Below are 13,460 nucleotides of genomic sequence, written 5' to 3'. Positions count from 1 at the left end.
GAATCTGCTGAAGTGCCTTTTTTTCTACTCCCAGTGTAACTCTTTCCTAAGCCTCCTGGAAAATGGAACTTGTGCTCACATATTTGTGAGAAATAGTGAGTGCTGAAAAGATGCAGTTAAATTCATTATCAAGAGGAGTTATCAATGGATTGATTATAGTCAGAAGCCACAGATTTTAGTTAGTTGTCTTGTATGATATTATCTTTCTTGAACAGTGTTTAGTGTAGTTAATATTAAATAATTAAAGAGAGTCTGAACCTCTTACAAACGAGTATAAGTGACTTTGAGGAGCAAAATCTTATTCCTTCTCTCTCTGTTCCAACTATTCACAACAGTCAGCAATATTTTCTTGGCTGCATGATGACATTAGATAGATGGGAGATACTTAGGAATCTTAATGTAACTTAATGTCTCTGGACCTCTATTTTCTTTTCTAAAACAGAAGACTTAGGCTAGATTGGGGAACAGAAAGGACAGTTTTAACCTTTATTTGTCTCATGACTAGTTTGGCAGTCTGACAAGCCTATGGATCCTTTCTCAGAATATTTGTGGTCCACATTCAGAATTGAAGGAAATACACAATTTCAGCTAGAGGTTAGTGAAAATAAAAATGTAATTCCTTTTTCCATCTAAGGCCATGTATGCCCAAAGAATGTCCACAGATCCCAAGTTACCTCCTTGGTTACATGATCTTGAGGGCCCTTGGCTCCACATGTGTGATCCTATAATTTATCACCTCTCTTCAAGCAGTTGTATGAACAACTATGAAGCCTCTTTAAAAGCTGAACTAGCAAGAAGCTGCTGGTTCCAGATAAGTAATACTCCATTTGGACTGATTCTGAGTTCCTTTGGATTTGAGAATTAAATAGGGCTTGAGAGAAGGTTTTCTCATTTACTACTTTGAGGCTACAGGAGTGAATCATTTTCTAAAAATAGTGAATACAAAAGACATTCAGATTGCAAATTCCTTTCTTCTGTTTTTGACAGTCATCCCTCAGATATCTGTACCTGATGGTACCTTGTTTACACTGGTGACTCTGCCAACACTGTCTTTCCTGTCTCTTCCATTTCAACACCATCATATTTTTCCCTATTAGATTATAAGCTCCTTGAAAATGAGGGCTGTTTTTCTTTTATCTCTTCTCATCAAAAATGTGCATTGGCCAATAATTGTGTTATTATTGACAATACCTGACATACAACAATTAAAAGTTTACAAATCACTTTCCATAGATTATCTAATTTGGTCCTCATAGTAACATTGTGAGGTAAAGAATATGAGAATTATTATTTTTATTTTTTAGAAATTGAAGCTCAGAGAGGCTTCATACAGAATTTCACTATTGAAGAGACTAAAGTTCAACCCACATATGAAGATAAATCTTTTCCATAGTTTCTGCAACAGTGATTATCCAGCCTTTCCCTAAAGACCTTCAAAAATACATAATTGCCCACCTTTTGGCAGCCCATTTCTCTCTTGGAATGTTTTCATGGTGTAGATTCCTTTTGCTCCTAGTTCTTCCTTGACATTGTAATCATTTTTCCCATTAGCTTGTAAGCATCTTGAGAGCAGGATCTCTTTCTACCTTGTATCCCTAGGCAAATGCTTATTGAAATAGTAGAAAAGTAATTTTCCACATGAGAACCCTTGAGATATCTGAAGACCAATGGGGCTTTATATCCCTTTCCTCTAAAATGATTCTACTGGACCTTCAGCCCAGTGTGCTATATATAAGTAAATAGGTGCTTAATACATATTTACCAAATGAATGAGTTTCTGACTAATTGAAATTTCCTCATTTCCTGCTATTATAGGCCTCCCAATTAGAAGTCTCAGAGAGAGAGTTATTATTTCTACTTAGGTTAACAGCTATTGTATTGAAGAGTAAGGTCTTGAATCTAAACCTCCTCCCTCTCAAGATCTGTATTCTTTTCAGGATAGAGTTTTCAGGATAAAGTTAGCTCCTTTTTCCTCTTTCAAATAAAGAATATTTGTCATATTCTTTATAGTCCCATTTTAAAAAGTGCTAATAATAACAGAAAATTTAAAGATGAATGTTAAATTATTATCTGTAATGAAAAGATTTCAGGGATATGAGAAAAAGAAGGAAGATTTCAGAAGTATTTCTGGCTGAGTTGAGATGAAAAAGCTTTTCAAATTCAAATTCAAATTTCAAATTTCAAATTCAAAATCACTGTTGTTTAGTCTCTTCAACAGTGAAATTCTGTGTGAAGCCTCTCTCAGCTTCAATTTCTAAAAATTTGTAATTTAGCAGACTGGTTAGCATAGGCTGGGTTTTTTTTTTGGGGGGGGGGGAGGTTGTTGTTGGTTGTTTTTTTTTTTTATTTTTTTAAAAAAAGTTTCTATTGTAATTTATTTTCCAAGTGCATATAAAGATAGTTTCCAATATTTGCTTTTGCCAGACTTTGGGTGCCAAAATTTTTCTCCTTTCCTTATTTCCCCCCTCCTTAAGACAGCAAGTAATCTGACGTAGATTTAAGATGTACAATTCTTTTAAACATATTCCCATATTTGTAATGTTGTAGAAGAAAAGTCAAACTCAAGGGGAAAATAACATGAGAAAATAAACAAGCAAAAAGTAAAAATACTATACTTCAATTCTGTCACCGAATGCTGATGGTATTTTCCATCCCAAGTCTATGGAATTGCTTCAAATCACCATGTCATTGAGAAGAGCCAAGTCCATCACAGTTGATCATCACATAAACTTGTTATTGTATACAGTGTTCTCTTGGTTCTGCTCACTTCACTCAGCAACAGTTCATGTACGTCTTTCCAAACTTTTCTGAAATCAGCCTTGCATCAGATGCTTTTAACTACTGATACGTCTCCTAGCTTCCATTCTTATCTCTTCCCTGTTGATGTGAGCCTATGAAGTATATTAAGACCCAAGCACTGGTCCATTGTGCTGGTTGTATTGGTAATGCATTAGCTCGTATAAGCATTTATAGGAAGGAGGAAGAAGAGAATAGTTATTTGTATTTACAGAGTGTTTCAAGATTTACCAAGGAATTCTTCGGTACAGCCTTGTCAGGCAGATTTGAAGAACACCTGAAAATAGATGTTTAAAATATACTTTGTTATAGAGATTTTTGGTGAACTATATGAAGCTCAAATATCAGAATCAGGAGATGTGTGTTAGTGTCCTGACTGTCTTAATTGACTGGGTGATCATGGGTAAACCGTAATTATCTCATCTTTTAAGTCAGGATAACAAATATTGTTCAATCTGTTTTACCAGGGCTATTGTGAAGAGTAAATGAGGAAATAGATATAAAATACATTATAATCCTAAAATGTCATATACATTTTAACATAAATACAGATGAGAGAAAGAGTTGGTCTCAGGAATCAGGACTTGGTTGTAGGTTGGTCTTGGACATGTGCTCTCTGTATGAACTTAAGAAGGTCCTTAAACCTCTCATTTGTCCCCAGGCTACTCTAACAAAATGTATTGCAGGAAAGGTGCCAGCCTGCTTTTGTAGTGGGAGTTTCTTCATTGGATTATCTCTTACTCTATTGAAATCATAAATCTGGATTTCCTGCTTTAAGTAAATTGTGAAGGTAGATACTGGAGATGAGAAGTTTATTATAGTTACTAAATGAAGAGATGAGAGTCTGGGAAGGGGCTACGGTGGTGCTTGTGTGAGTGGAGAGGAGATAAAAAAGGCAAAAATGGGAGATTATAAAGATTGAATAATGGTATTTGGCAACAGATTGGATGTGAGGGGAAAGGATGCATCAGAGATGACTCTTTTTGGTCTGCATGTAATCCCTGATTTTCAGTCACTTTACCTCTCCAGTCTGTTGCCAAACCTTGTCAAATCAGAACATCTCTCACCTGTATCACTTTGTTTCCCCTCACACAGTTATCTTAGTTTAGACCTCTCTCTTCCCTCTCCTCAGTTTTTATCATTATTATTATTTTCCCCTCAGTGTTCTTTTTTTAAAAAAAAAGTTTCTATTGTAATTTATTTTCCAAGTGCATATAAAGATAGTTTCCAATATTTGCTTTTGCCAGACTTTGGGTGCCAAAATTTTTCTCCTTTCCTTATTTCCCCCCTCCTTAAGACAGCAAGTAATCTGACGTAGATTTAAGATGTACAATTCTTTTAAACATATTCCCATATTTGTAATGTTGTAGAAGAAAAGTCAAACTCAAGGGGAAAATAACATGAGAAAATAAACAAGCAAAAAGTAAAAATACTATACTTCAATTCTGTCACCGAATGCTGATGGTATTTTCCATCCCAAGTCTATGGAATTGCTTCAAATCACCATGTCATTGAGAAGAGCCAAGTCCATCACAGTTGATCATCACATAAACTTGTTATTGTATACAGTGTTCTCTTGGTTCTGCTCACTTCACTCAGCAACAGTTCATGTACGTCTTTCCAAACTTTTCTGAAATCAGCCTTGCATCAGATGCTTTTAACTACTGATACGTCTCCTAGCTTCCATTCTTATCTCTTCCCTGTTGATGTGAGCCTATGAAGTATATTAAGACCCAAGCACTGGTCCATTGTGCTGGTTGTATTGGTAATGCATTAGCTCGTATAAGCATTTATAGGAAGGAGGAAGAAGAGAATAGTTATTTGTATTTACAGAGTGTTTCAAGATTTACCAAGGAATTCTTCGGTACAGCCTTGTCAGGCAGATTTGAAGAACACCTGAAAATAGATGTTTAAAATATACTTTGTTATAGAGATTTTTGGTGAACTATATGAAGCTCAAATATCAGAATCAGGAGATGTGTGTTAGTGTCCTGACTGTCTTAATTGACTGGGTGATCATGGGTAAACCGTAATTATCTCATCTTTTAAGTCAGGATAACAAATATTGTTCAATCTGTTTTACCAGGGCTATTGTGAAGAGTAAATGAGGAAATAGATATAAAATACATTATAATCCTAAAATGTCATATACATTTTAACATAAATACAGATGAGAAAAAGAGTTGGTCTCAGGAATCAGGACTTGGTTGTAGGTTGGTCTTGGACATGTGCTCTCTGTATGAACTTAAGAAGGTCCTTAAACCTCTCATTTGTCCCCAGGCTACTCTAACAAAATGTATTGCAGGAAAGGTGCCAGCCTGCTTTTGTAGTGGGAGTTTCTTCATTGGATTATCTCTTACTCTATTGAAATCATAAATCTGGATTTCCTGCTTTAAGTAAATTGTGAAGGTAGATACTGGAGATGAGAAGTTTATTATAGTTACTAAATGAAGAGATGAGAGTCTGGGAAGGGGCTACGGTGGTGCTTGTGTGAGTGGAGAGGAGATAAAAAAGGCAAAAATGGGAGATTATAAAGATTGAATAATGGTATTTGGCAACAGATTGGATGTGAGGGGAAAGGATGCATCAGAGATGACTCTTTTTGGTCTGCATGTAATCCCTGATTTTCAGTCACTTTACCTCTCCAGTCTGTTGCCAAACCTTGTCAAATCAGAACATCTCTCACCTGTATCACTTTGTTTCCCCTCACACAGTTATCTTAGTTTAGACCTCTCTCTTCCCTCTCCTCAGTTTTTATCATTATTATTATTTTCCCCTCAGTGTTCTTTTTTTAAAAAAAAAGTAAAACTTTCAAAGTCCGATTCTTTTTGTGCAGCAAAATAACTGTATGGACATGTATATATATATATATATTGTATTTAACATATACTTTAACATATTTAACATGTATTGGTCTACCTGCCATCTGGGGGGGGGGGGGAGGAGGGGAAAAATTGGAACAAAAGATTTTGCAACTGTCAATGCTGAAAAATTACCCATGCGTATATCTTGTAAGTAAAAAGCTATAATAAAAAAAAAAAATAGCATTTTATTTTTTCTACTTACATATAAAGAGTTTTCAACATTCATTTGTTACAAGATTTTGAATTCCAAATTTTTCTCCCTCCTTCCATTCCGCCTCTCTAGGCAACAAGCAATCTGATATAGATTATACATGTGTCCCCTCAGTTTTTAAAGCAAGAGCTTTCCAACTGGTTTCTCTGCCACATCTCTCCCCATTTCAGTTCATCATGTACTGCTGTGATGTGAAATTTTCCTAATGCATAGATCTCTGCTTAAGTCACAGAAACAGTAATATATAGGATTTCTAAACAATTTTTCTTCACCATATCTAATAGCTTGTTTTCCATCTTATCATAATGGTAGCTTACTTTGGGGAAGGAGGCAGGCCCTGCAATTTCATTGGTCAGAGAACTCCCAATGTAGAGACACCCGCTGCCAGGACTGTTAACTCACTGTCTGTGTAACCTTGGTGGGAGAATGATGGTGCCATTAACAGAAATAGGGAAGTCAGGAAGAGAAGCAGCTTTAAGGGGAAAGTAATGAAATCTATTTTAAATAATGTTCAGCTTGAGGTGCTGGCAGAACATTAAAGTGGAGATGTTTGATAGGTAGTTAAAATTCAAGTTTAGCATTGATGATCCAGTTAGGGAGTTATTTTCAAAGAGATGATAGTTGTAAGAGCAGGTGAGGTCATCCCTTTTGCTTCTGGTGATCTTCCTCCTCAATCTCCACTAGAATTCTTGGCTCCTGGTTCTCATTCTCTGATAGCAGGTGAACTTTTGCCTTATGTTTCTTGGCCCAAACCTTCCTGGCTCTTCCCCCGCTGCCTCCTCACTAAAACATCATGGATGTCTTCTCTGTCTACTTTCCATCCTTTTTCTTTTCCCATTAGACTGTAAGCTCCTCTTTTTGGCTGCTATACTGGTATCCTCGGCACCTAGCACAATGCATAGCACATTGCAAGTGCTTAATAAATGCTCTTTTGTGGGTCTGTCTGTCGCTGTGTCTGTGTGTGTCTTTTCTTACCTTTTCATCTGTCTATCTGTCTACCACTAATGAAACAAATTCTTGGTTATGAGATGAAGGAGAAAGAGTGGTTGGGCAAAGAGAGCAGGGTGAGTATCCTGAAACTAAAAAGAATAGAAAAGAAAAAAATACAAAAGGTATTATCCACCTTGTCAGATTCTATAAACAGCTTATGGATAATGAGGATTAAGAAAAGGCCACTGACAACCTTCTGAGAGTCATTTCCATAGGGTAGTAGGATGGTAACTAGATTATTAGAGACTATAAAATGACCTGAGAGAAGTGAGGGAATGGAGGTCACTAGTTGAATTGTCTCTACCGTTAAAAAAAAAAAAAATTGACAGCAAAAAAAGAAGAGGTTTTGTTTTTAAGTTGTCAAAAAATTTATGAATGTTCTTAAACTGAATGGAGTAGAATTATTGTAGAGGGAAAGACTGGAGCAAAGGCTTTCTAAGAAGTATAAGTAATGTCAGGATCAGTCTTGGCTAGAAGGACAACCTCCTCATCTTCCCCAGAAGGGAAGAATAAGTATAGACAGCTAAATTTTGAGGAAGAAACTCCTTAATCCCCCTAGTTGTTAGAGTCTTCCCGCTATACAGCATTTATAAAATGTCAGGATATTAAAAATCGAGAGCTTAAGGAATCTCAGACCATCTAGTCTAACTTTTTTTTTTTTAAATATAATGAGGAAACTGAGCACAGAAAAGGTATCTGATTTGTCTAAAGTTACAGATTCAAAGCCTGGTCCTAATTCAGCATTCTTGCAGCTATACCACATTGCCCCTTTATATATCTCTCCCATCCCTCTGACGGCATATGTAGTTTCTGCATATAACAATGAAAACATTTTTGTTCATGTTTCTAAAATAAAGCATTTTGAGGATACTCTTAAGTAGCCATTCATTCATTTTTGGACTTGGTAACTCCTACCACAAACAGTGTTAAGTTTTTAAATGAGCGCTGAAATCAGAAATGTACAGTACAAAGTTAATTCCTGCTGCCTTCATGGGTCTGAGGTGGTTAACCACAGGCTCCCAGAAGAATGGATTCTCATGGTGTGGGGAAAGTGATTAGTGAAAATTTATGCTTACCATATGGAGAATAACACAAGAAAAATGTGAGCCTGGGTAAGAGGAAAGTGAAAACAAGGAGTTATGCCAGCCAAGGGCAAATGAGGTAACTGAGGCCTTCTGACATGGCCTGGATTTTTTTTTTTTTTATTTGAAGGAAAATGTAGTGGGTAAGTCAGCTGGTGATTGTGACAGATCCATAGAAGCCCAAGTTCTTGGAATTTTTATTCTTGCACGCTGCGTGCTAGCATTGTGGGGAACTGGTTAGAATCAGAATTTTCCTCACTAATAATTTGCCATGGCAGAGTGAGATATGCCCTTGAAGATAGTGGTAGCATGGACTCATGTCACTTTGACAGAAGTCCATTTGTGTAAGGCCAGTAGCACTTTTTATTGTGATTGAGGAAACCCATAAGCCCAATTATGTTAAATCTTATTTTTATTTTTTATACTGTGGCATAGAATTTGCAAATAAATCATTTAGATTTTAAAAACAAAAACATTCACTCTGTTCTTCCCAATGTGATTGAAAATTAACAATTTTTTTGTCTTGGATGTGAACTGTGTGTGTATGTAAATGTATATTTAAATTAGTGAAATACAGATGTTTAGTTTCTCTTCATATAAGTCTGTGTCTTTATTGGTCTTATTTTTGAACTTTTAGGATTTTTTGCCCTTATTTTGGTACCCCAGTATTCAGCACATAGTAGGTGCTTAATAAATACTTGCTAACTCAACTTGATCTACTAAATACTGAGTGTGACATTTTCAGAAAGTAAATGTTAAAAGGTTTTTTAAAATGTAAAGAGAGCAAAAACAAGTGGGAGAGCTTCAAAAGATAAAATTTGAATTTACTATATACTTCAAAAGAAAAGCAAACTTTTATAGAAATGTATAGTTTTATATACAACCCTCTTTTTTTAATTTTACTTTGTATTTAAAAGTGCCTATTCTATTTGGTGTTAAGTTCAGAATAAGAATATATTATAAAAATAAAAGGAAGTGACTGAGGAGAGAGGGATACTTATTGAGAAATAACAATGATATAAAAAAATAGCATCAATAAAAATGAAACTTTTTAAAAAAAACTTTAAAATCTTCGAATGTTATCAATAGGTTCACTTTTAAGAAAGATTCTGAGAACCCCTTTCACTAAGGCAGATGATTATTAGAGTCATGGATACTTTGAAATTTTAAGCACAGTAGCTATGCTTCTGATTTCAAGATTGGGTTTCCTACCAACTGCAGATAGACTCACTAGGATAAATATCAAATCTAAATATTTTGCTTGTGTGTTTTTCTCGAGTGTTGAATTCTTACTGAGTAATAAATAATTGCCAGGCTAGTCATTTTAAAAAAAAAAAGTTTGAGCTTTTGTTTTTTTTTTCTTGCCACTTAGGAAGAACTTGACTAACCCAGTTTAGTTGTACCCAATATAAGATGGGAGAGATTTTTTTTTGTCTATCATTATAACATGTTTTTAAAGAGACTGCATTTAATTTCCAATAATACAGCAACAAGCTCAACCAAATTGGAAGATTTGAGCTACTTAGATGGACAGAGGAATGCTCCCCTTCGAACCTCAATTAGATTGCCATGGCACAATACCGCAGGAGGCCGAACACAGCAAGAAATTAAAGGTATTTTCCTTAAATGTCTTTGTAATGTATGTGACTCATATATTCAACACATTTATTGAACCCTTGTGTAATTGTCAGTGTTCAGTTGATGAAATGTTTTTTTAAAATATGGCGTAGGATATATGCATTTAAATTTGTTTAATAAAGTATGGACAGAGACCATTGAAACCAAAGGATTTTCAAGTCCTGAATATTGTTAGAGTTGAAGAAATAAAGCATTCTGCTATGATACAGTGTGAATTATAGGAATGATACATGTTTACTTCAGATTTAAAAAAACCCAACAACTGTGAATGTAATTTTTTTTCTATCAGCACAGTGCATTGAGTTTACTTTGGTCTTAGGAGTTTGCCTTGGCCACATATCAATGTATTTGTTTTAGTACATCCAACCAGTAACTTGGAATTGTGGATGTCAGCAGCCTTACCTAATTGGGTACTAGGTATTTTAGCCAACAAAGATTGAGCTGTCCTGTTGCCATCTTGGCCCAGGGAAAAACATTGCTTACTATTTACTTATTCATGGTGGTTGTAAAACACACTCATTAAATGCAGTTTCAGGGTAAACCAAACTATGCTTGGTATAGCCATTTGAATAATATTCACTAATCCTTGTGGGTGGTTGTGTGTTCAGCCTCCCCCTTCTGAATAACTCCAAATAAAACCTTTGGTTTGAGGGGCTAAAAGAAAATCAGCATAGTAAGAAATTTTATAGACTCTACATACTATATTTTTGCCTCTACCAAAAGAGACATATGGATAACTAAAGAATCTTCAAAGTTATTATATTATTCTAGTAGCTTATGATTTAAAATTACTCAGGGTTCAAGCCTCGTGGCTGTTCTATCCTTCCTTGGGAAGGAATAATTTAGAATTTTATCAAATGGTCCTTGAGGATGAGTTGTTTACCATCATCATTGTCATTCCTTCCCCCACCTTAAAAAATAGCTTTAGTAAAGCCTTCTGGATTATCCCAGGAAATTTATAAATCACTTTAAATTGAACCTTGGTTCTGTTGAAAAGAAAAATCAGTTCATCCTGACTTTGAGAATGGTGTAATTTTAAATTTGAAATATAGACTAATATTTAAGATCTGTGGAGATCTGAGTTTGGGGCAAAAAAAAAAAAAGTTTTTTAATGGATTTGAAGAATTGATTTTTTTTTTCCCCTTGGGAAAGTTTTTATTTTTTCTTCAGATATAATTTCCTTTTTCTAAATATTGACTTCTTAATCATCCCAATAGAATGTAAGCTTGAGGGCAAAGACTTAGAATTTGTTTGCTGTCCTTGATGCTTTACACTGGGACTGATACTTGGTAAGGGTTTAAATGATTGCTGATGGATTGGTTCTCAACCCACTCATTCAAAAGAGTCCTCAAGGCTGAATATCTGTCATTTTTTTTTTTTTTATTGAAACAGTAACATGACACTTTTTTGATGGTCAGGTCTCCAATCTACAAATGTTTATTAAGTGCCCAGTGTATGTAGGAACTCTTTTCCAAACATTAAAAAGGATCCAGGGATAAATAGGGACTACCAAAGAAACCTGGAAATTAGCTTTTTTCAGAAAGTCCAAGCAATTTTTCCTTCCAGAATCACTCCTAGGCTTTCAGAGAGATTCATTGTTTTAGAAATAATATTAATGGATTAATTTGTTTACCTTTTTTTCCCTTTATTTTTATTTATTTATTTTTAGCCACAAGGTTAGAAAGGAGTATAGGGAATTCTGCTGGAGACATTGAGAGCAGAAAACTGACAGTAAGGGCAATGTAGATCTACCCACCTCAACCCTCCCTGAGGGCACCTCTATAATAGTAGGAAGCAGTGATTAATTTTCATGGTGATAATACTGAGCCATTTAGAAAAGGTTAATGTGTGTGCGCTTGCCTGTACTAATGGATGTATGCAGTAAATTTCAGAAACATTTCTTTTCAGAATAGCTAAAAATTTGTTTTGACCATTTTTGTAGCTTAAAAAAATAATTTTGAATTATTTGGAAAATCTGATTAGTAGATATAGTGATTTGACATGGTCCTTATTTAGCAGGTATTTTAGATCTTAAATATCTTCAACATAGTAATTCTTATTCAGTTTTGTTAATTGTCTGGCACTATCGGTGAATCAACCATCAGCTGAATGCTTTTTGTGTTTTGGCCAGGGTCAAGTGTATCACACACAGAAGATACTGTGGTGTACTGTACAAATCAGGCTCTCAGTTATTAATCACTTCATTGATAACAGCCAAATAAATTGGATATTGTAGTACATGTCTATAACACTTGCTTCTTCTCAAGGAGACTGAGATTGGTAAATTGTTTAAGATTAGGAGTTGTGAGCTGCATTGGGCTAAAGTTGATGCAGTATCCACATTCATCTTGCACCAATAGGTTGACCCTAATTGACCTGGATTGGAAATAAATGGTCTGTGCATCTATGTGGGTCAGCAGTAGGATCAAGACATGAATGGCTACTGCATTTCCAGGCCTGGACTAGATAGGAAACTAGCCTCCCTCCCATCATTCCCTCCTACTCTCCAAAAAAGTGCCAAATAATTGTAGTGTTGCTGAACTAGAGTTATTAGGTTGCAGTTTTGTGAAATTTTCCTAGATTTAAATCATTTAAATCTAAGGATCAAGTATCTCTTTTGAATTATTTCATCTTATCCCAAGAAGACACTAAAACTTTTTTGCTTTGTTCAAAAGGATGCTGTTTGAAACGATGGTGTTAATGGAATTTTATTGCATAAAATCATGGATTTTATTCTAATTATACTGTTCTTCCTTCTAGCACGGTTTGTCCCTTACAAGCCACAAGACATTTTGTTGAAGCCACTGTTGTTTGAAGTGCCAAGCATAACAACAGACTCTGTGTTCGTTGGAAGGGATTGGCTCTTTCAACTGATAGAAGAAAACTTGAAGAATACAGAGTTGGCAGAGAATAGGGGAGCAGTCGTTGTTGGAAATGTGGGATTTGGGAAGACTGCAATTATTTCTAAGTTGGTGGCACTTAGCTGCCATGGGAGCCGCATGAGACAGATTGCTTCAAACACTCCTAGTTCATCGCCTAAAAGTATGTTCATCTTTAATTAGTTGCCTAGTTATATTATTAATATGAAATGAAATTCAAGATACTGCTGTTGTGGTAAACATAAATTATCAATGTTTCTCAAGTTGTTCCAGCTGCTACATTAAAACAACAAAAAAAATTTTTAATTGAAGTTTTTGATCATACAGGAAAACTCTGGTTTAACACTATTTATTACATCAAATGCATGGATGGAACATGGGGGACGGAAGTCTGTCCTCTTTCTGTGTACTCCCAACTTCCCATCTCTTTCTTGGCTCATTTCCCAGTGCTGCTATTTTGTTGGTCCAGGGCAGGAGTATGAGGCAGGCTGGTGGACCATGGCCATTGCTTTGCTCTCTAAAGACAGGCCATTTCCAGTAATGCTAAGATGGAGGCATCCTTCTTTTGATGTAGCAACAGCTACAGTGTTAAATGGGGAAGAACTTGGGAATTGTGCAGAGAACCTGCATTGGGAGCTCTTGGGGAGTGGGGGTGTTTGGGAGGCCTGGCTCATTGTTGCTCATTAAATCCAAAGATTTAAGATTTCTCACTTTGCAACCCATTGTGGGGGTTTTAAGGTTCCCAGGTCCCCTGGTCATATGTGTTGAAGGTTACCTTATATATTCACCAAGATCATCAAGGTTCAGTTGGAACCTGGATATAATGCCTTAACATGTGTCCATTCCAGGTTCCTTAGACTGTGTCATTCTTAGAATCTTAGAACTTTTTTTTTAAGTGATTAGGAAGATGATTTTGAACATCTGTTCCTTCTTAAACATAGTAAACTCATTATACTTAAAATAAAATGGAAAAATTATCTATTTTTAGGGGAATGGTAAA

At 35.5% G+C, this 13,460-nt stretch overlaps 1 protein-coding gene across 1 annotated transcript in view; it reads left to right on the top strand.

Moving 5' to 3' along the window:
- TANC1 (tetratricopeptide repeat, ankyrin repeat and coiled-coil containing 1) overlaps window positions 1-13,460 on the top strand; it is a 253,610-nt gene that overhangs the window by 178,782 nt on the left and 61,368 nt on the right. The window contains exons 8-9 of the mRNA XM_051986328.1: window positions 9,431-9,556; window positions 12,342-12,623. Coding sequence (XP_051842288.1) covers window positions 9,431-9,556; window positions 12,342-12,623 — 408 coding nt within the window. The remainder of the gene's footprint in view (window positions 1-9,430; window positions 9,557-12,341; window positions 12,624-13,460) is intronic.

Source organism: Antechinus flavipes, chromosome 3 (assembly GCF_016432865.1).
Source record: "Antechinus flavipes isolate AdamAnt ecotype Samford, QLD, Australia chromosome 3, AdamAnt_v2, whole genome shotgun sequence".
Lineage (NCBI taxonomy): Eukaryota > Metazoa > Chordata > Mammalia > Dasyuromorphia > Dasyuridae > Antechinus > Antechinus flavipes.
This window is presented reverse-complemented; position numbering and strand designations above follow the sequence as displayed.